Source organism: Schistocerca cancellata, chromosome 1 (genome assembly GCF_023864275.1).
Source record: "Schistocerca cancellata isolate TAMUIC-IGC-003103 chromosome 1, iqSchCanc2.1, whole genome shotgun sequence".
Lineage (NCBI taxonomy): Eukaryota > Metazoa > Arthropoda > Insecta > Orthoptera > Acrididae > Schistocerca > Schistocerca cancellata.
In genome coordinates, this window is record NC_064626.1 from 790,325,235 (window position 1) to 790,350,312 (window position 25,078).

General features: G+C 39.6%; 1 protein-coding gene across 10 annotated transcripts in view; it reads right to left on the bottom strand.

The window, feature by feature from the left end:
• The window catches only part of LOC126187542 (putative thiamine transporter SLC35F3), a 653,727-nt gene that overhangs the window by 68,038 nt on the left and 560,611 nt on the right, over nucleotides 1–25,078 (bottom strand). The window contains exon 13 of one of the 10 annotated variants that reach the window (XM_049928765.1): nucleotides 22,509–22,586. The exons of 8 other annotated variants lie outside the window; for them this stretch is intronic. In XM_049928765.1, coding sequence (XP_049784722.1) covers nucleotides 22,552–22,586 — 35 coding nt within the window. In that variant the 3' untranslated portion in view covers nucleotides 22,509–22,551. Of the gene's footprint in view, nucleotides 1–22,508; nucleotides 22,587–25,078 lie in introns of those variants that run through there. One more of the 10 variants, XM_049928725.1, reaches the window with a different exon arrangement.

Here is a 25,078-nt window from a genome sequence, read left to right on the forward strand (position 1 = left end):
CAAGCACTCTATGAAGTATTATTAGAGCTAAATAATTTCATCAAAGGTTGTAGAACAGTGCAGCAAGTATGTAAATGATTGTTTTGGAGGCATATGTAGATATAGTGCACAGTGGCACCACCAGTAATGTCTACAGCTGGTAAAAAATGATTCACAAACACTACATTCTCTAAAGCCGTTTATATGATGGCCACAGCACTTATGAGATATCACAATATATCAAAAGATAAAATTTTAATTCACAATACCCCTCTGCCAGACTCTTAAGCATGAATTACAAAGTAGCCATGTAGAATACTACACATAGGAAAGTATTTTCAGATATAATATAATATACTCAAATACACTAATGATAAGTGATATAATTCTTTTCTTCTTGGTTAAAAATGTGGAAAGATAATTTTCATGCTAGCAACCAGCATTATTATTCATGCATTCTTTTTGTGCAATGGTTGGAGGTAGCAGATGAACTAGTATAAATCAAATTACTTTGATCACATCTGTAACTGAAGCAGCTGAAGAAATTCTAGGTGAGAAAAGGTAACAACTAAGAAGATATGGTTGAATGAGACATGTGAACAAGTTGTGAAAGCCAGGAAGAGAAGAAGGGAGGTGCACACGTTGGACAGACAATGTGCAGAACAACAGGAAGCACTCAAGAAGAAACAAGAAGAGAAACAAATAGGATTCTGAGAACAGAAAAAAAGAAAGTTCATGAACAATATGATTGATGAAATCGAAAAGGCAAGTGCAATATCAGACAGCAGGAAAATGTTTCAGATGCTGAAGCTTGTGAGAAATGGTTACAGAAACAAAGCCTTAGTTATTAATGATAAGGCTGGAAATATGCTACCAGACAAGAAAAAAATTCTGAATAAGTGGAGAGAATATTTTGAAGAGTTATTAAATGCTGAAGATACAGAGAGTGTCTTTCTTTCCGTACAAGAGTAATACAGAGGGTGAAGGAGAAGCCACAAACATTCAAGTGGCTCAACAAAATGTAGAAAGAGCTATGAGAAAACTAAAGAATAATAAGGCACCAGGAGGAAATAGGGTAGCGGTACAGATGTGGAAGGCAGGAGGAGAAGCACTTCAGAAAGAGCTATACAATCTCATACAGGAAATATGGGAAAAAGAGGAAATCCAAGAAGAGTGGAAATCAGCCATCATTATCCCACTGCATAAAGAGAACAGTAGTAGGAATTGTAACAAGTACAGAGGAATTTCTCTCTAAGTGTACCTTATAAAGTTGTATCTTTAATAATACTTGAAAAACTTAAGACATTTGCAAAAGATATTGTAGGAGAGCACCAGGTAGACTTACAGGAAGGATGATCAACCATCAATCAAATTTTCATCATGAGGCAAATCTGGAAAAAAGGTTGGGAATTCAAGCATCGGTTTCTGGTGATGTTCGTGGATTTCTCAAAGGCTTATGACAGTATCCACAGATTAAGTACATACAAAATCCTAAGACATCTTGATATACCAATGAAGTTAATAAATATGGACAAAGTGTGCACAATGGAGACAAAAGCCAAAGTCAAATATCAAGGGGAGCTGTCCAAGGAATTCCATACCATAATGGGTGTGAGATAAGGTGATGTTGTTTCACCACTGTTATTTAATCTTGTCCTAGAGAAAGTAATCTGAGAAATGAAAAGAGAAAACAAAGGGATGATGCTAAATGGTAGGACAGATTCATTGGGTTACGTAGATGACATCACAGTTCTAGCAGAATCAATGGAAGAGATGGCAGAAACTGTAGGGGACTTAGTGCTAAATGCAAGTAAGATCAGGTTATGGATTAATGTGGAAAAGACTATGCTATTGGAGGTATCAAGAGAATTCCCTAATGACATCCCATTACAGATAGGGGTATGGAAATCTGCTAAAGTGGAAAATTTTAAATGCCTTTGTACATGGTTCAACAAGCAAAATCATTTAAAACAGGAAATAAACCAATGTATTGTGAATGGGTCTAAAACTTACTTAAGTCTAAAGCAGATAATGTCATCAAGAATCTGTCAATTAAGACCAAACTTAAAGCATACAATGTCATGATAGTGCCAGTATTGTTGAATGGGACAGAAAGCTTAAGCACAACAAAGAAGGGTGAAGAAAACTTATTGGCCTTTGAAAGAAAAATTATGAGAAGGATTTTTGAGCCTGTCCAGGAAGGGAGCTCTCGGAGATGTAGAAAAAAACCGAGAATTGTATGAGCTGATGAGGCAACTGAACGTCATTCAAAACCTGAAAGTGTGGAGAATAAGCTTGGCAGGCCGCATTGCTGGGAGACCAGCCACCTCTCAGGCAAAAGTCATACTTGTGGGAAGACCTGATGGTACCCGTCCAAGACCTAGAAAGCGATGGGAAGAAGAGCTACAGAAAGACCTTTCCCAGCTAGGAGTCCACGACAACTGGATCCAAAGTGCATGAGATCATCACCTATGGAGGAGCATTGTGAGGTCGGCGCATGATCTACAGGGTTCTCGATTGCCAAATTGATTATGATGATGATTATTGATGAAGATTGATTACTTTCAGTTGCTGCCCATGTTACCTACCAGACAACTTTATGTTTAGGTTGACTATGTATATGAAAGCTGAAATGACACACAGAGTTAATAATACTGAAATGTTATATGTAACTGATTTGGAAACCATCTTATTTGTTGACATGTTAGAAGCTTTAACAACTGTGTCATCTGCTAGCTAAAGTTGGTATTGACCAGAAGGCTTTCACATTAGCCAACATAATTCTATTTCTACCAATTCAGTTACTAGCATGAGCCAATTTCATAAGAGTCTTTTTGGAATGTTCATGTAGTATTACTTTCTAGTACGATGTGTGGTCAACACTGTTTCACACCCATGTGACGTAGATCTAATGAGAGTGTTTGAAGAGTCCTTAAGACACACTCTACCACTATTCAAGTTTGCTTCTCTGACTGACAATTATTGCTTATTTACAGATTCACCCAACTATCTGCCATATTGTCTACTGAATACCCTGCAACTTTTGTTTTCCAGTGACTCATTGGTGATAGTTATCTAACAGCCAACACTTTGATGTATGACCTTGGATAAAAGATGTCAAAATACCATGTCTTGGGAACAAATTAGTTAATAATATAAGGCAAATAGATTGCTACTCAATGTAAAGATGACATGTTGAGTTGCAGACATGCACAATGCTGCCAGAGATGGCGGTCATGTGAGTGAGGTGTGCTTGCTTGTTGTGTATGTGTGTGTGCTTTTGTGAAGAAGTCTTTGGTCGAAAGCTGAAGTGTACATGTCTCTTCATCTGCAATTGAAAGTGTCATCTTTACGATGAGTAGCAGTCTATCTTTTCCTTATATTGTTGATATTCCAACCTGAAGTTGTTTGACATGTTAGTAAGTTTCATGTTGCATGGATAATTTGCATGATAATTTGTAATGACGTGGAATGAGTCATGTTTCATTCACATCACAAATTAATTTGTAAATATGGGTACATACTGAACATTTGTAAGTTATTTAATTATTATTAAATATACAGATGTGAATTAGTAATTCCAATCCACCATCTTTTACACATTGCAATAGTAGAGATTCTTTTGTCTGATAGGTGGAGTAGTCAAGGAGAAATTTCTTCAGTTTGTTTTTAAATTTTGCTGCTTTGTCTGACAGACATATTATATCACTGAGCAAGTTATGAAAAATTCTAGATGCAGCATTGTACACTCCTTTACTCCTTTTTGTGCTAAAGATAACCTTAATATGTAGTAATGAATGTCATTCTTCCTTTTGATGCTGCAGTTATGTACATCATTGTTCATTTTGGACTGCAGTGGATTATTTAAATAAAACTGCATAATGGAATAAATATGCCATGAAGCAGTAATTAGAATTCTTAGCTCCTTAAGCAATATGATTGTGGGTGAGCACCACATAGTATTCTTACAGCATGTTTTTGGGCAATGAAGACTTTCTAAAAGATGAATTACACCAGAACATTACTCCATATGCCATTATTGAATGAAAATATGAAAATTATGTCAACTTACTGATTTGTCTCTCCCCAAGTCTTGCAATGCTTCTAAGTTCAAATGTGGTTGAACAAAGTTCTTTTAGGATCTCCAAAATGTATTTTTTCCAATTTAAATTCTCATCAGTATGGACACCTAAAATTTTTTATTTTCCAACCTATTATTTCCTCACCATGTGTTACACTTACCACTGGGGCAGTACCCTATAAATGCAGAAGTGAAAATGTTGTACTGAAAATGTTGTATCTCTTTAAAACCGAAGGTGAGACTATTTGTAGAAAACCAGTTAATGATTCTTTTAAGAACCTTATTTAGCATTTCTTCTGTTGCTATGTGTATGCCTTGCTCTCTTACAGTGCTGGTGTCATCTGCAAAAAGAACTACTTCTGCTTGTTGTGTATTGCACATAAGATCATTTGCAAGTATGAAGAAAAATATTGGACCCAAGATTGACCCTTGGGGAACCTCATACATGATTCCACCCCAATCAGATCAATACCAAAAGTGTAATTTCATTTCATGTTTGATTTTATGCTGTGATATGTAGTGGGTCATATCATAGAAGTAGAGGCCTGACAAACCACTGACTTTTGTCATTAGTAGATGTGTGTTTTGTTACAAAAGACCTTGTGCTGTATCTCACAAAGTAATCTCCCTTGTAATTCTTACTTACTTCAGAAAGCTCCAAAACTGGACTAAATACAGATCAGTTTGTGAGGGAATAAATATTGAATCCACCTTACTGATTCTGAATATGTTCTGTTAATATAAGCATAATAAAATAAACGACTTGACGGTTGAGCTGAACAGACAACCAGTCATGGAAAAATGTCACTACAGCAGCACAAAACACATTAAACTTGCAACATTCAACACAGTTAATGAGTTTGACTTGGCTAACTCAAGAAGAAAACATTTTCCTGTTGACATTTCCTGTGATACTGATGAAGTTTTTGATTGCGTAGACCGAAACATTCTAGTTTGGAAAGCAAAATATTATGGTATTAATGACAAGGATCCTTGCATGTGTGGAGTCTTAACTACAACAAAGAAATTAGAGGATCACATTAAAAGTTTGCACCACAAAAGCAAAAGTACACTTTGAAAGGAGCGGTATAAAACATGGTGGTCTTGGTGTATTCATTACTTGATCTGCTCCTTTTCCTGATCTCTATAAATAACCTGTCAAAGCTATTAAATGACTATTCATAAATTGAAATTTCTTGTTGATAAAAGAACTCAGTTTCAGTCACATCAAATGCATTTATATAATAGCTGAAGATATATCTAATGTTTTAATGGCAAGGGAATAACAACTCTGGTGGAAACGTCAAAATTTTTAGGTGTCGATATTGGTGAAAATTGAAATTGGAAAAAAAAAATTATTTTAGAACTCCTAAAAAAACTTAGTTTAGCCACATTTGCACTTCAAATCTTGGGGATATTTTACATATTTTCATTTAATACTCTCGTATGAAATAATGCTCCATGACATCTCAGCTCTAAGGCAGAAAGTCTTCACTGCAGAATAATATGTGGAGCTTTCCCAGAATCATCTTATAGTCATCTATTTGGAGTTTGACCACCACTTGACAATATATTGTACCCTCATGACATCTGTGGTAAACAGCACATTGCATTACAAAAGGAACTATGACATACACAATTACAATACCAGAAAAAAATACATTAAGACTACCATAAGCACAAAAAGGGGTGCACTATGTTGTCACCAAAATTTCTGATCATCTGAAGTAAAGCTGTCATAATAAGAGATTGTTTAGAACACAAAAGTGCTTTACTATGCATGGTCCTGTTGGATGTGGTATGGCATTGGCTTCCTCTGATCACTGAATTTACTTTCTCAGCCATTTAAAGGTGGACCTACAGTTTGATCTGAATTCCATGCCATGGTGTGATCCAGCATTTTTCACATCAACGAGCAATACCAGAGCCAAATGAAGTGACAAGTTACAGTTACAAATTCTATAACTGACCAGGGGTTAAACCAAGGGCTTTTGTGTTTGTTTGTTGGCACTTACCCTTGAGTTACTGTCACTTGATCACCTGCCCAATCTTTCAAAATGTCTGACAGACAGCCAAGTTAAATTTGAAAACAAACCGAAAATGTTTATCCCTGGTACCCCCTTCTATTCCACACAAAAATTTCTGTTTTTGTAATGGATAAAACATGGTGGTGGTGGTGGGTAGAAATGACTGACTCACACCTGAAGAATAACTTGTAAATGGTCAGAGTGCTGTCATATTTAGAAATGAAATGTTTAATGTGAATGTATAATGCTTCGTCCCACATCAGTACAGTTAATCATTACAAATGATCCATGGAACATGAAACTAACTTTGGTGCATCAAGGGCCATAGCCACTGTAAACTTGATAATATTCTCACACTCTGGCTGCTATTCACTCGATTCGAATATCTCCTTATTTTGATTTTATTGCTGCACAGTTGTGGCTGTGAAACTATTTTCAAATTACAACCTTATACATGTTAAGAGCGATATAGTTAAAATATGAAACAACAATTGGTTATTCATTTCAAAGATTAAAAAGAGAATTTACACAGAACAACTCATCTAAATACCTGGATTAGATTTCATGGACTCATCAAATCACGTAATGGTAAAAGTGTAATGGGTTGGCCTAGTATGTTATAGTATTTAACAACAATTAGGTATAATTAAATGTGGTGGTGGGCTTAAAGTAAAGGAGGACACCATATAATAAAACATTTTATTGAAGTATCAGATTCACATGAAATGATACGTTGTGCATCTTGAACAGGAGTGATGCAGGATTTATTTTGGAAATAGACATCCTACAGCTACAACACATTGATTTTATTTTATTTATTTATCTTTGTAATTAATTATGGGGTTATGTATCACTTAAGGATCCAAGAATGTACTAGACTCTGTGTAGTGACACAGGCTGACTGGTCAGAGATAAACAAAATGACAAGAATGGTCCACACTATTATGTGTGCTTGGAATAATACTAACCTTTCTGACCTTTGAAAATGACTTAGCACAATGTACATGTAGGAGGAAGGAAAAGAATGATTATTGTTTCTTTATTCTGTCCATAACATCATCTCGAAGTCACAATAATAATTACATGTGACACAATTTTTTATGGCATTTTTTTTTATTTTCACAGCATATTTTCTATAATACTATACCAATAGTCCAGGTTTCAATAAAAAAACCATAATATAGACAAGGTCAAAACTCTACTGATCAATGGTACATACTTAATGCTTCAGTGAACTAGTGAAACTGACTATTAAGTGTTGGGCAGTGGAATTTACAGGCAGTCTCATGTCAGTGGACAGCCCAGTATGATATGCTTGCTGTGGCCACAACTTGTGCAGGGACAAGCTGCAGCTGGAGTATGTAGCCCGAGCATCTCTGACCTGTTCTCTGTATCAAAACTCAGACTAGTTGGACAATCCAAATCACTGTCAGATACCAAGCACTCCAGTCAGAGCAAGAAATGACAAGAAATGGCCCATCCTGTGCCAACTTTGTTGAGGAAAGGAGAGAGAGAAATGTTGGAAGACTTGCCTAATACTGCCAGAGAAGGTCATCATTGTGATGGGCCTGGCTGGATACCAGTGCAGGCAATGGGACTGCTGACTTATCAATGGATTCTGAGAAACAGCTTGGTCCTGCCTGCAGGGTAGTGGGTGCTGGCCATGTAGAAGATGGGAACAATGATGTGACCTTCATGGGTACCCAAGTCTGAAAACCCTCTACCTCTGTTGATTTTGAGCAGAGATGGTTGCTGGTGTTCCCGTGAACCGAAAATGGTCTAGGGATTGGAAGTGGTTTCACCTCTATTGCCCCCATTGCTGGTCATTATTGACTCACTGCTAATGCCAAACATGAGAGCAGAGCTTGTAGTGTTAGCAGGCAGGCTGATGGGCAAGCTTATCTTGGGTGTGGATGCTTAAGTCTTACTCAGTTGGCAGCTGAGAAAGGAAGGTGGAGGGGGGAACTTGTTGTGGCTGGAGCTCATTTCGATGCCTGATTAGGTGCTCCTGGCTGGCCACAGCCTCAAACGTTTGTGCCTCCTATTGCTGATGATGACAACTTGGGTCCACTGGTGATTCTGGCTGGAAGTACGAGCTATGATGTGGGAGCTGCCATAGTAATATGTCCATGTGCACAGGTGGTGGGCCCACTAAGCAGGTGACACGGGTCACAGGGGGTGCAAGGTCTGCACCCATGTAAAATTTCATTCTGGCTCTATACACTATGTGATCAAAAGTATCCGGACACCCACAAAAACATATTTTTTTTCATATTAGGTGCATTGTGCTGCCACCTACTGCCAGGTACTCCATATCAATGACCTCAGTAGTCATAAGGCATCATGAGAGAACAGAATGGGGCGCTCCACAGAACTTGCGGACTTCGAACGTGGTCAGGTGTCACTTGTGCAATATGTCTGTAGGCAGGATTTCCACACTCCTAAACGTCCCCAGAGCCACTGTTTGCAATTTGATAGTGAAGTGGAAATGTGAGGGGACATGTTGAGCATAAAAGCATATAGGCCAACCTCATCTGTTGACTGACAGAGACCGCTGACAGTTGAAGAGAGCCGTATTGTGTAATAGGCAGGCATCTATCCAGACCATCACACAGGAATTCCAAACTGCATCAGGATCCACTGCAAATAGTATAACAGTTAGGCGGGAGGTGAGAAAACTTGGATTTTGGGCAGCTGCTTATAAGCCATACATCACATCAGTAAATCCCAAATGATGCCTCACTTGGTGTAAGGAGCATAAACATTGGACGATTGAACAGTGGAAAAACGTTGTGTGGAGTGAAGAATCACGGCACACAATGTGGCAATCCGGTGGCAGGATGTGGGTATGGTGAATGCCCAATGAACGTCATCTGCCAGTGTGTGTAGTGCCAACAATAAAATTTGGAGTTGGTAGTGCTATGGTGTGGTCATGTTCTTCATGCACAGGGCTTGCACCCCTTGCTATTTTGCGTGGCAATATCACAGCACAGGCCTACATTGATGTTTTAGGCACCTTCCTGCTTCCCACTGCTGAAGAGCAATTCAGGGATGGCGATTGCATCTTTCAACACAATCGAGCACCAGTTCATAATGCATGGCCTGTGGTGGAGTGGTTACACGACAATAACATCCCTATAATGGACTGGCCTGCACAGAATCCTGACCTGAATTCTATAGAACACCTTTGGGATGTTTTGGAACGCCGACTTCATACCAGGCCTCACCGACCGACATCAACACCTCTCCTCAGTGCAGGACTCCATGAAGAATGGGCTGCCATTCCTCAAGGAACCATCCAGCACCTGATTGAATGTTTGCCTACAAGAGTGGAAGCTTTCATCAAGGCTAAGGGAGGTCCAACACCAGACTGCATTCCAGTATTACAGATGGAGGGCGCCACAAACTTGTAAGTAATTTTCAGCCAGGTGTCCGGATACTTTTGATCACATAGTGTACATTTAGGGGGGTGGACCTGTACATGGCAAGGAAGCTGGTGAGTGTGTTCCTGGTGTTGGATGTCATCATCATTTTGTGCCTCTGCATTTTGAAGATACTGGCTATTTGCTTGGCTTCTAACGGTATGCAGAAGGGAAGGGGCAATGGTCAGGCATCAATGCTGTTGCAGATCACATGAAGTGACTGAAACCAAGGTGGAAGGCGCCTCCTTCTTTGCAAATATGTGGGATAAAATGTGGATGGTAGCTGCTGTGGTGGTAGTAGCCATCCATGCCACGAAGGGAAAGTTAGAGAGAGTGTCAACAACTAGAAACAACATTACTCTTCAGAACTGTTCAGCAAAATTGATATGCTCTCTTTGCCAGGGGAGGTGAAGACATGGCTGAAGGTTGAAATGCTGTAGTAGGTACACACCTGGAAGTCCTGGACAATGTATTCTACCACAGCACCAACACAATGCCAGTACACATGATGCCACAGTGTTGTCTTCATTCTACACATTGTCCAATATGCAGTGTGGAGGAGCTTCAGTATGTGGGGCTAAGCACAGAAGAAACCATCACCCAGCATTCAGACTCATCCAAAGCCAACAATATGACACCATCAGTGACAATAAGCCTGTGTTGTAATGAAAAATAGGTGGACCATGCTGGACTGGTGTCCTTAGATAGATACTGTGACCAACACTACCACACAGCATGTGAAGAAGCAAGCTGGGATATTTTTTATTTCCCCTCTTGTTTTGCCATCTGCCTCCTTAGAATTAATTTTTTCACTTTTAACTAATTACCATTAACATACGGGAATAGAACCTGTATTTTCATAAAAGAGAAAGGCTGGCCCTCAGTTTTAAAGAATTTAACACCAGATCAAATTTTGTGCTTAGTTTTATGTATGTAATTGATTTTCTCATTCATTTGGACTATTCCTAGTTACAACAATGTATCAACTTAACAGTGAAATCACTGTTACACCAATAGGCAATCTAGACTACAATGGGAAAAGGGGACACTAAAATAACATCTGTGTTTTGTGCAGGATCTTCTCCTGTGTGGCCTCAGTAATTAACAAGTCATCTAAACAATTAATGTGATTGGGGATACCTTGGTGAGTAGCTCAAGGTATCTCTGAAATATCATGGGAGCTCTTGAGACTTTAAATGGTAACCTGTTATAAGAATACAGGCTGAATGGCATATCAATCAATAAAAACTGTTTTGTCTCATCATCTACAGGCAACTGAAAGTATGTTTCAGTGAAAACTATCTTTGAAAAATAATAGCCCTGGTCAGTTTTACCAACAGTTCCTTTGGCCCAGGAATTGTATACAGATTGACATTTGGTTGAACATTAACAATAGACTTAAAATAATATGAAGTAATCTATTTGGTTTCCTAATTATGATTATGAGTGTAGCCCACTGGTTGGATGATACTTGGGATATAACTACCATATTTTGCAACCTATCTAAAGTTTGCGTCATATAAGAAGGTGGCCCAATTTTCAGCTGTTCTATGCATTCCCCTCTACGAGCTACTGGCAGCCAATAATATTCATTCTCTTTCTGGGCAGCTAGTGGAGAGTTACAGCACTATTGCTGTACTTCACGACAACTGAACTGTTCATTCAAAATTTTTGTTTCCTTTTTTTTTTCTTGCAGCAGTATAGCTGTGAATGTGTATCTATAAATGTGTAAGTGTGATTAAAAAACAAAGTCAGGTGATGGCAATATATGTTAAGTGCTTCATAAGCAGGTGAGGCCGATTATTTACTGCATTTATCTTTTTCAAACATGAATTTGAAAGCAGGTCTCCTGCTGTTGACATTTGAAAACACAAGAATAGACTGCAAAATGAAGTGGTGTCAGCAAGCAAGGAAACTGTAAAAAGGATTTTAAACAAAAATGTCAGAGCTGTAGGAACCGTAGAAACAGTTGGTTTCGTGTTACCTGGTAAGCATCAAAATCACAAGGAACCTGTAACACAAATGGATGGTTTTAACAATGATGTTTTAAAGTCCTCCATGTGAATGATGAATGCCTGACATCACAAAAATGTGTTACAATTATGCAGCTTCATCCTTGTAAAGAATTTTAAAAGATGTTGATTCTAGATAGGTTAAGAAGAGAGTTTTTAGTTCAAAGAAGTGACATAGGTGAAGCATGAACTATATACCATATAAAGATTCATGATACAAGAGAAGGAGGTAGTTTAGCAGTGTATTACCTTGATGAAACATGGGTCAATTAGAATCATTCAAAGAAGATCTGCTGGAAAATGAGTAATGGTACTGGCAGTTTTAAAGTTCTCATAGGAACAGGTTCTCCGATAATTATTCTGCATGCTGACTATTCTTCTGCTTTTGTTTCTGAGAATAAACTTGTATTTAAGTGTAAGAAAAACAGCAGTGATTGCCATTCAGAAATGAACACTGTCATTTTCATGATGTGATTCACACAATTCTTGTCACACCTTGCTTTGATGTCAGTCATTGCCAATTGTAATTCAACTGTTATAGAGAAAACACCATGTACAAACACCAGAAAAGCATACATTTTCCCCAGCTTAAAAATACAAATATTAAGCATTGTATAAACCAGACTCCTGTTGATCTCCTGCAGCTCATTAATTTATACAAGTCATGTGACAGAATGTAGAGACTTGACTTCCTTACACGTGAATGGGGTCACTTAGCTTTGCGTTTATCCCCATGTCACTGTCAGTGTAGTCCCACAGCATTAATTTGAGCAAAACGTTTTAAGGCTATGTGGGAGAAAAAAACAAACAAACAACAAAACATTCAAGATAACATACAGTAAATCGCTTGTGCATGAGACAGTACACAATGAGGCAATGGACAACATTCCACCTGTAGCATGTGCACTGTCCATGCGACATGCTGAAAAGCTTCAGAAAGAGTTTGACTGGGAAGTGATGATGGATATAAGCCTTGAACCATCATCGTAAATTTACAATCATATTGTTCAGAAAGAGACTCAAATAGAAGTGATGATGGTATTATGATATAGACTTTGGAACAAAGTAATAATAATTCTTAGTTTTAAAGACTTGTGGTTTAAAACAAGTGTTTGTCAACATAACAGTTACATACATAATAATGAGAACTTCCTAGCCTTTTTGATTACGACTTTGTATCCTTTTAGTTATGCTGACTATAATGGTCAAAATATTGCCCAAGGATAAGTTAAGCTTCTCCCATCATGTTGTATGTTCTAATAACATGCAAGAATGCAGCTGGATAAATTTGTCAGAAGTCTAATATTTCCACATGTAAACCTCTGTCATTTTCAAAGCACGAACTGGATATGGCCCTAAAATGACAGTAACTGTTACTTGTCAAGTTATCGGTGGTTTTCAAAGTTATCAGTCAGCATTCCCTGGAGTTATTCGCAGATGATGGTTAATTGTTTACTTGTTCAATGGATTATGAGTGTGGTCTCTCACTGTAATATCGAACATTTAAGTTAACACTTATAATGCCCGTTAACAGCAAGAATTATGACAACTTACTAACAATTTTTACGATAGTCCATTAGTCTTTTCTACCACTAATTCTTTTTTACATGCAGCAATTACACTTAACTACAATCAAACACATCCACACACACACACACACACACACACACACACACACACACACACACACACACCTTAGACATTTTTTAAAAACTCTATTGAGTAGAAGCAGTTGTCAAGTAAATATAATGATTTCAGTTTCTGCTTGAAGTTAATTTTGTGGTGTATTAAATTTTTACTTATAGTGCAGTTCAAATTGCAATAAATATTAATTATTTCAAGCAGTTTCAATGACCTTATTGTTAGACAATTGTCATTTTGAGAAAAATTATGCTTCACATCTTCTCCCATCATGTTGTATGTTCTAATAACATGCAAGAATGCAGCTGGATAAATTTGTCAGAAGTCTGATATTTCCACATGTAAACCTCTGTCATTTTCCATTCTGGAAACATCCCCCAGGTTGTGGCTAAGCCATGTTTCCACAATATCCTTTCTTTCAGGAGTGCTAGTTCTGCAGGTTTGCAGGAGAGCTTCTGTAAAGTTTGGAAGGTAGGAGACAAAATACTGGCAGAAGTACAGCTGTGAGGGTCGGGCGTGAGTTGTGCTTCGGTAGCTCAGCTGGTAGAGCACTTGCCCACGAAAGGCAAAGGTCCCGAGTTCGAGTCTCGGTCGGGCACACAGTTTTAATCTGCCAGGAAGTTTCAATCTTACTTCCTTTGGGACCGTTCATGTCATAAAACCTCTCCAGCTGCCTCGAAGATTGCAGTTTTACATTGTTTCCACATTACTTCTATATGATCATTTGATGTGTCGGTCTCATTCTTAATCCATTCTTCTATTTTCATCTAACATGCTCTCTGTATTTTTTCTAACTTCTGTTTCTTCATGTCAAACCTCTTTTGTTTGTGGCCTTTTTGTTTACTCAATAGTCAATAGTGAGATCCTTCATCTGTATTTAATTCTCACTAGATGGTGGTCTGAATTGCAGTCAGCTACACGTTGGCTCCTAACATCCATTATGTCCTATCCGTGTCTCTGATCAATCAATATATAGTCTATCTGATTTCTGGTTTGTCCATCTGGTGAAATCCATGTTTCTTTGTGTAATTTTTTGTGTGGGAAACATGTACTGCTGACAGTCATGTTTTTGCTTATAGCAAAATCTACAGCCCTAAGTTCATTGTTGTTTGATATTTCATGGAGGCTATGTCTTCCTATGGTTGGCTGAAAGGCGTCTTCTTTTCCTATTTTTGCATTCAGGTCTCCTATTACTATCTTGAAATCATGTTTGGGAGCCTGATCATACAGTTGTTCTACCTTACTGTAAAACTCAACCTTTTGTTGTTCATCTGCCTCCTCTCTGGGTGCATGTACATTTATCACTGTAATCTTGAAAAATTTTCCCCTTAATCTTAATATGGACATCTGTTCATTGATTGGTTGGAAGCACATCACTGCATGTTTCAGTTCTTTAATGACCACAAAACCTGTTCCAAAGGTATTCATCCTCCCTTCCTGCATCCATTATGTCACTCCCCTTCCACCTAATTTCCTGGACAGCCAATATTTTTATACTGTAGTTGTTTACTTGCATTAGCAGCTGACGTAGGGCTCCAGCTTGGTATAGGCTCTGCACATTCCATGTTCCTGTGTACATATCTCTTATCCTTTTTTTTGTTTGTGGGGTCATCATTGAAATATCTGTCTGTCTTATTCCTTTGCTAGCATTCACAACAATTGATGTTTTACAGGGGGAGATTGTTAATCTTCTGCTCGACCATTTGGGGGATTGCCCCTTACAGCTCGCAGGGTAGCTGGCTCCATGTTCAGGGGAACATCCTTAGCCTTTGTAGATCCCTCTACTAACTGCAAGGCAGCAGGTGATTTATATTGGGTTTACTTCCTTAGGGAGACTGGCTTCACCACACCTCTAGAGCCCTCCCTGCCCTAAGTTGTAGGATGCTAAGAATGAAAAGGGAAAGGGATAGCCTTAGGATGGGATCGGACAGGTGACACAAGATAGGTTGTTGTGGGACACACTTCATCTGACTCCTCCCCATTGGCCTGTCTGGCATGGGTGGCCCTGCTGGTAGCTATGCTACCGCCAGCATAGCCCTCTGGATCCAGAGCAAGCAAACCTCCTTGCCCGCATGGACAGTGCTACGTTAAGGCGGTGTCCCCTGAGGAGGCCTGGTCCTGAATATGAAAACCAAAAACTGCAAAATCGTCTAAACCAAAAACATTAGTTGTTATCCAACAGCAGACTAGAAGTGAAGTTAGATGCCTAGACACATTTTGATACATAGTTTGGGGTGTGATCTGACCCTGCAGTGAGATTGACTGGCAATTGTATGTCACCTCTCTACATTGAGCATACATCAGCTTTGGGCAGCCAATGCACCAGTATGTGTCAATAACCAGAAACACATTGGTGTCCAACTGGAAAGAAAGGGTGTAGTACACTGAAGGCCACTATTGTTGGCACATGCCAGCTTAGGCAAACACTTACTAGATGCCTGGTTTTCAGCATGCAAAACAGGTGATGTCACAGAAAGAACAGTTACATGATTGACACAGTGGCCCACAATTGGACATGATTTGACAGCATAAACCTTTTGGGAACCCTTCAATGATCATAGAGATAATACTAGTGAATGAGGCTTTGCAAGCTTTGCGACATACCAAAGGTGAATGAAACACTTTTGTTTTTGTGCATCGACTGGCAGTGAGGGGGCAGTGAATTGTTAACTACTCCAGTAACTACTGAATCTATGTTGTCAGACTACTAGACAAATAGATGCTCAATGACTCAGATGATGATGACTGACCAGTAGTCATCAGTTGGTCATTGAGCACAACAGTAACTAATACTACACTTCTGGAAATTGAAATAAGAACACCGTGAATTCATTGTCCCAGGAAGGGGAAACTTTATTGACACATTCCTGGGGTCAGATACATCACATGATCACACTGACAGAACCACAGGCACATAGACACAGGCAACAGAGCATGCACAATGTCGGCACTAGTACAGTGTATATCCACCTTTCGCAGCAATGCAGGCTGCTATTCTCCCATTGAGACGATCGTAGAGATGCTGGATGTAGTCCTGTGGAACGGCTTGCCATGCCATTTCCACCTGGCACCTCAGTTGGACCAGCGTTCGTGCTGGACGTGCAGACCGCGTGAGATGACGCTTCATCCAGTCCCAAACATGCTCAATGGGGGACAGATCCGGAGATCTTGCTGGCCAGGGTAGTTGACTTACACCTTCTAGAGCACGTTGGGTGGCATGGGATACATGCGGACGTGCATTGTCCTGTTGGAACAGCAAGTTCCCTTGCCGGTCTAGGAATGGTAGAACGATGGGTTCGATGACGGTTTGGATGTACCGTGCACTATTCAGTGTCCCCTCGACGATCACCAGTGGTGTACGGCCAGTGTAGGAGATCGCTCCCCACACCATGATGCCGGGTGTTGGCCCTGTGTGCCTCGGTCGTATGCAGTCCTGATTGTGGCGCTCACCTGCACGGCGCCAAACACGCATACGACCATCATTGGCACCAAGGCAGAAGCGACTCTCATCGCTGAAGACGACACGTCTCCATTCATCCCTCCATTCACGCCTGTCGCAACACCACTGGAGGCGGGCTGCACGATGTTGGGGCGTGAGCGGAAGACGGCCTAACGTGTGCGGGACCGTAGCCCAGCTTCATGGAGACGGTTGCGAATGGTCCTCGCCGATACCCCAGGAGCAACAGTGTCCCTAATTTGCTGGGAAGTGGCAGTGGCAGTGCGGTCCCCTACGGCACTGCGTAGGATCCTACGGTCTTGGCGTGCATCCGTGCGTCGCTGCGGTCCAGTCCCAGGTCAACGGACACGTGCACCTTCCGCCGACCACTGGCGACAACATCGATGTACTGTGGAGACCTCACGCCCCACGTGTTGAGCAATTCGGCGGTACGTCCACCCGGGCTCTGTATGCCACGGCAAACTGGCTGACAATGATGGCGGCGGTGCACAAATGCTGCGCAGCTAGCGCCATTCGACGGCCAACACCGCGGTTCCTGGTGTGTCCGCTGTGCCGTGCGTGTGATCATTGCTTGTACAGCCCTCTCGCAGTGTCCGGAGCAAGTATGGTGGGTCTGACACACCGGTGTCAATGTGTTCTTTTTTCCATTTCCAGGAGTGTAATAACAATGTCAACACCAGAAGAAGTGTGAAAAATAGCTTGCACTGATGCAATTATTTTGCGAGTTTTGGAAAGTTTTAATGCATCACTCACAGTTTGATCAAAGGACTCTAAAGCCTTCACACCAACTTCTCTCCCAGAGAAAGATTTATAATAATATCATGAAATAATGAGTCAAAATATGCCACTCTGCTTACCAGAAAAATCACACTTGCATGCTAAACACTGCAAGTCAGCAGTCCACATATGTCCACTTACTTTGCTTGAAATGTTCATTAAATTTGAGCCTATTTGCGACTATGCATGTTTGATGACTGTAATAATCAGTCAGTAGGCCAAACAATAGAAAAGCTCAAACTCCTGGGGTGTGAGAATGGGCATAGTTTTTGCACCATTTTGTACAGTTTATTACTAGAAGATAGAAAAACAGCTCTTAACTGTCTGTCTCTGTTACTTGACTTGCCTTGCACTGAGAAACAAAATGACACAAATCAACATCCCAACTCTTGTTAGCTTTGTTGGAGGAAGCAAATAGTGGAGGAGGAGGTTAGAAAACTGCAGCCACAGATGGTTGTTGGCCAGTCCACAGGCAATGCCTGTTCTTCATACTTAACAAGAGCTTCAATGGAAGGTCTTTCAAATAAAAAGGTGGTAGATGAATAGACAGGGGCGAGTACCCTCACATAAAAAGAAAGAGGCAATAAAGTCCAGAAACAGTATGCCCACCAGGCAAAATCATGATGGGCATTGTGGCAATCATCCACCTCACACCACCTCACAAATAACCATTTGGTAAAACACTGTGTCCTGCTGCACACACCTGGTGGAAAATACTTCTTCGGTAAAACACCATGTCCTGCTGCATGAAGAAGCCAATAATTGCCTGCTGCACATACTCATCCAACAGGAATCACTGACCCTTCAAGGCCTTTTTTAAGGGACTAAAGGCATGATAATCACATGCGGAGAGATCAAGACTATAGGGTGGGTGATCGAGTGTCTCACACCTGAGTTCACTTAACTTCTGTGTTACAGCATCTGAAATATGGAGGCATCTTGGGTGGAAATTGACCAGCATGAAACTTGCAGCACTGTTCCACAATAATGGTTTCCAGCAGACAGGAAAAGAATAACACCATGTTGCTCCTGTTTGAATGCATTTGCTAATAACTTTGTCATAGTTCACATTTCTTCATTTATTGCATGCACATTGGAAAGACATGAATACCACTCTAATCTCTTGCCTACAAGTCAGTGCTTGTCTAACAGCATGGAAGTTGTGTTATGTTGCATACATGCTGCAGCAACACCCTGAAATCAAACTTTTTGATAACCCCTTATGCAGGACACCAGGGGTATAAATGCAGACATTTTGATCATTGGTACCCTTACATGTAGGTCTACCCACTTCAGTGTGCTATTTGCTTTTCCTCTCTGTCTAACCATCTTCCTGCAAACATATCACATAATTAACTACCTGATGTTTTCTGCATGATCATAGATGCTCTAGTAAGTAGACTGCACTAGTTGGTATAGAGGAACCTTTTAACATCCTTGTATCCACACTTCAGCACCTGGACTGCTGCCCAGGGGAAGTAAGTGTCAATGGCTTGCTCTTGGCACACATACTTGGAATTACAAATCAACCTAAAAACATACTACTCCTACAAAGCTATAACTATTAATAGTAATGTTAAGTTGTTCAGTGCACTGCCCTCAGTCACCATTAAAAATATCTGCAATTATACCACCAAGACCCTGCATACTGTCTGGGTTAAAAACAGCATGTGACAGAAGTTTCATTAAAACTAGTATATTAAAATAAAACAGATATATGAAATGCACTCATATATTTCTTAATCTTCTTCCTTATACAACTGTAGCAGTGAAGGAATATTCATGTAAGAGATAACAGGATGATTTGAGAGGCAGAGCACAGATTGGTAGAGCTGATGGAGGAATTGAAAGTAAACAACTTTGGAATATGAAATTATCACATTGAAAGTAATCCTGAGCCTGTGGAAGTTTTGGATTATCAACAACAATCAATGTACTTCTGGGAGGCACAAACGACATCTACAAAAATGAAACAGCAAGTGCAACATGCGATCTTAAACAGTGTCTGAGAAACCTCACACACACTAACATAATAATGGTCAATAGCCCGCATCACTATGATCTTGTAATATGATCATGTGTTAACAGGAAAATAAAAAGTGCCAACAGTTAGTTTGCAAAAACCTGCAGACATTTTAAAAACGTGAAATGTGTTGATATAAGCAATATTAGACATAGATTCCACACGCAACACAGACTTCACCTGAATGGCTTGGGGAAAGAATATCTGGCAAACTTGATAACCAAGGTAATAAAAAACCACCAAAATAAATTCAAAACCAAAACAATAATTGCATCGCCATCACCTGACTCCATAACGAAAACATTTCAAAAAAAGGTAAAAGCATTAGAACAATCATCAGCACCAGCAAAACATGTAAAAAAAAGACAAAATGTTAACAGAAAGAACAGTGGACAGTGATTTCAATGACAAAAGAACTACAGTTCCCCATCATCCATATATTATTTTAGATGAAAACAAGAAAAACAAGAAGACTCCAAGTTCACAAGAAAACACAACAGCAATGGCAGAACCAACATTTGAAGTGTCAGAAACAGCATCACCATCAACAACAACAAATAGAAGGCTGTTGGTAAGAAGGCTGAGCCTCCTTCTCATCTCTATGATTTTTTATGTGTGGGCCTGAAGGAAAAGAAGGGACAACAGTAGGTAGTGTCAACTGTCTCCTCGCTACTGTCTCAAGACAGACTCCAGTGGATTCTCAGTCAGGTAACAGCACTAATAGAATGAAAAAACAAGAGGAAGACATCTCTTTCTTTCATCAAAATATAAGGGGGCTCTTGAACAAAACAGACCAACTTCTTATTAACATTAATGAAAAGGACAGTATAAATAATGCTCAGATTTTGTGCTTAACTGAGCACCATGTTACTAATAATTGTGCCTTGACATCTATAGTAAGTTATAGTTTAGGTACATATTACATGTTGAAAAACAGACAACCGTAAACACGCTGAACCTACAGTAATAAGTACTGTAGAGAACATGTAATAAAGCAAACAATCCCAACAAAGAATAAAACTGCACAATAACATACAGTATAACAATATGCACAGCTACAGACACCACAACAATGGCCCGTCAGGCGTCCAGTCAGTGACAAGTCGGCACAGGCTCGCGAGCCGGAGCATGGACGGACAAACCGGAGTTACGGACCATCCAAGGTCGGATTAGAGGGGTTCTATTGTATATAGCCATGATAATGTTGATAATAAATTTAACTGTTTTATAAATGAATTCTGTGCTGTTTTTGAAGAAACATTTCCCAAGAAATTGGTCAGAAACAGTGCTTCCAATTCTGTAAGTAAGCCTTGGATTACAAAACGTATAAAACACTCATGTAAAACCAAAGAGGAAACTTATGCTGCAATGAGATTATATAAAGATGTAGAAAAATGGTAACACTATAGATTATACTGTAAAATTTTAAAGAAACTTATATGGAAATGAAAAGCCCTTTATTATGAGAAGAAAATAGATAATTCTAATAACAAAATAAAAACAATTTGGAGCATTGTAAAAAAGAAACAGGAAGAGATACAACAAGCAAAGAAGATGTAAATAAATTCAAATATGAAGGAACCCTAGTAGATAACCCAAAAAGTGTGACTGAGATTTTTAATAAACACTTCCTATCAGTAATTCAACAGATTGGTTGCAAGCCCAATGTTGATGAAGCTGTAACTCTTTGTCAAGCAGTATATTCAAATACAATTTCAGAAATGCGCCTTAATCCTGTCACTGTAGAAGAAATCAAAAATTCATCATGTGTCTAAAAAGTAAGAACTCTGCAGGGGTTGATAATATATCTAGTAATTTATCGAAATATTCTTGTGTGTGGATAAGGGACATTCTCTGTCATATTTTCAATGCTTCCCTTCAGAAAGGTGTTGTTCCCAGTAGGCTTAAGTATGCCATTGTGAAGCCCCTGTACAAAAAGGGTGATAAAGCTGAACTAACTAACTATTGACCTATCTCTTTGCTGACAGCTTTCTCCAAAATTCTAGAAAAGCTAATACATGTAAGAATTACTGATCATCTCATGAAGAATGGAGTTCTCAGCAAGAGCCAATTTGGCTTGCAAAATGGCCATTCAACAGAAGATGCAGTCTATGCACTTGCAAATGAAGTCCTAGAAACCCTTAATGAAAAAAATGCTAGCACTTGGTGTCATCTGTGATTTATCCAAAGCGTTTGACTGTGTTGATCACCAGATTCTCTTGCAAAAAGCCAAATTAGTAGGAATAGGTGGTGTTGCAGGCAACTGACTACAGTCATGCCTCCAAGACAGAAAACAAAAAGTTGTCTTGAAAAGCTCATGTGGAGTATGTGACGTTTCCTCACGTTCTGAGTGGAGTTCCGTTACATGTGGAGTGCCTCAGGGCTCAATTCTTGGGCCACAACTATTCCCGATTTTTATAAATGATCTACCATCATGTACAAGCCTGCTGTGTTAAATTACATTATTTGCTGATGATACCGCAATTTTTATGAGCAGTAGAACAGACAGTAATCTTGGGGAACTCATTAATCACATACTCTCAGATGTGGTTAATTGGTTCAAGGTGAATGGTCTCTCATTAAATTCCAGTAAGACCAGCATCATTTAGTCCTGTACAAAAACAGAAAAAGAGAGAGAGATAAGTGTGACATGTAGTAATCAGCCAATAGAAAGAATGGAAACAACAAAATTTCTTGGAGTGTACATTGACAAAAAATGAACTGGTCTTCATGTATTATAAATCTCTGTATGAGGCTTAGCTCTGCTAGATATGCTTTATGGGTTGCCACTAACACTGCAAAAATGGCATACTATGGCTATTTTCACTGACTTATTGAATACGGCATTATCTTTTGGGGCAACAAGCCACTAGCAAGGAAAGTGTTCATTGCACAGAAGCAAGCTTTAAGAATTATATGTGGATTGTGCCCAAGAGACTCGTGTAGAAATAGTTTTCAAAAACTTAAAATATACACAACTACATGCCAAAATATTTTTTCTCCCATGTGTTTTGTTTGTACAAATATAGAGATATTTCAACCAAATAGTAATTATCATGAGCATAACACATGGAGGAAGAATGACATACACAGTGAGCATAGAAATCTGAGCTTGGCACAAAAGGGTGTCCACTACACTGGAACAAAACTCTTCAATGCTCTTCCTCCTGAAATAAAGACAGAGATTCATAACAAGAGTAAGTTTAAGAAATCAGTAAAATATTTCAGCCAGAAAAAGCTTTTTACAGTTTAGATGAATTTTTAACTAAATAAATTTTAAAATTATAATATTATATAATACAAGTTGACATAATGACACTAAGAATGTTATTTAACTTGAACTCTGTATCTCTGTGTGCTCTGTATCTGTTTACTGCAGTGCTTTAATGATTCTAAGAAAATATGTATTTTCTTTTTACTGTATTGCTGCTCAAAGAATTTACTGTATAAATTTTTATATAATTATGTACTCAAATGTCTGTATATGCTATAAGATTATCATATTGTATTTGTAAGAAACTGCCTCATTCCATGTCCTTGTGAACCCAACACAGTTGGACCAATTGAACATGAAATAAATCAAATCAAATCAAATCACACGTCAAGTTGAGCAAAGATAATGTGCTGTTTACTCAACGATGTTGTAAATTATAGAAAGCATTCAAAATGGCAACCATCACTTTCAGTACAGGTGTAACATATGCTGAGATCTGTGGCAATGAGCACAATTTATTGTGCAAAGTAAAAGCTCACAGTAGAGGCAAACAATCACAGGTAAGTTCCAAGTTACACAAATAGAAGGTAGCTGGCTAAAAGTAAAGTCCATGCATAGTTCAAAGTCGATGTCAGTGTAGTCAGGTAATACCTCCTGGAGAAATGGAAGCTCCATCAAGTGAGCTCATGAGGGACTGTGTGCTTTATGCACTTGGCACATGGTTACAGTCAGTCATTGGTCATGGGTTTATGCCAGGTGAAATTACATGCGCTCCAGGGCCGTGCCTATTTCCCAGAGCATGGCTTGTGAAGACAACTTGTAGGTCATGGCACCAGCAATGGTGAGGGCTGCAGGTATCCTGGCAAGAAGTGTTTTTTCCTCAGGAACTGCTGTCATGTACACAAGGCTTTTGATGTGCTCCCACAAAAAAAGGATCCAATTCCTGGGATATGTGGCACTCAGTACATCATATACTTGTACAGAAAAGTGTACAGGTGCCCCATCTAGTTGCATACACATCTGACTAGTCATGTTATATGGTGTGTCTTCTGGCAATTCTGAAGGAACTTGTATCTAATTCTATTCAAGTCATAGTCTACTAGTTGCAGGAGGTATGGTCTGATCATGTGATTGCTGATAATACTGGTCTATATATGCACTGAAAACTGCTGTTGGTGGTAGCGGTGTTTGAATGGGATGCAAGGATTGTGTCACACCCAGATGTAACTGTTATGAAAATTAAAGAACCCTCTCTGGTGAAATGTGCTTCATCTATGAACAATCCATTCACAAAATCAAACACTTTGTTAGAAATCATCCACACTTAAACCTTGATTTCACTGGTGGTGGCAGAGGTGCATCTGAATGTCACACAGGATGCATCACAAACTATTTTGAATGATGGAATGACTGATGGCATCTGTGCTCGTTAATCGCTGTTCTTCCATGTGTGCAAGTGCCTCCTCTTCCATATGGACTGTTTGAGTGCTCTGTGGGTACTCCACATGACCTACTGGACGTAGAGAATATGTATCCCTGAACAGGTTACAGACATTTTCAAATGTTTGAGGCTGTGATTGATGTCTGTTTGAACGCTGAGCATGGTACAGGAGTTGAGCTTCATGTGCATTGCCATTAGCTCCACCACAGTTCGCCCCTGGTAGCTGAGTGGTCAGCATGACAGCCTGTCAATCCTCAAGGCCCGGGTTCAATTCCCGGTTGGGTCGGAGATTTTCTCCGCTCAGGGACTGGATGTTGTGTTGTCCTAATCATCATCATTTCATCCCCATCGATGCGCATGTCGCCAAAGTGGCGTCAAATCAAAGACTTGCACCAGGCGAGCGGTCTACCCAACGGGAGGCCCTCATCACATGACATTTTTAGCTCCACTACAGATGAAATGTTTGTCTTGCAGTTCTGAAAATGTGCATGTTCCATTTTGCAAAGTACTGTGCATATCACAAATACTGCAAGTACCTTTGATAATGCCACAGTATACACTACTGCAGTACAAATGACCCAATTGTCTCAGAGTGCCCAACTGATATGCAGATGTATATACACAGCAAATGATGCACAAGACCTCAATGGCTTGACAACAGACAGAACATGATTATGAACAACAAGCAGTAGTATGTACAAAGAAACAATACATTATCTTCCCTAAGCTTAAGGTGTGGTGTCACAGCCAGACACCACACTTGCTAGGTGGTAGCTTTAAATCGGCCGCGGTCCATTAGTACATGTCGGACCCGCGTGTCGCCACTGTCAGTAATTGCAGACCGAGCGCCACCACACGGCAGGTCTTGAGAGACGTACTAGCACTCGCCCCAGTTGTACGACGACTTTGCTAGTGACTACACTGACGAAGCCTTTCTCTCATTTGCCGAGAGACAGTTAGAATAGCCTTCAGCTAAGTCCATGGCTATGACCTAGCAAGGCGCC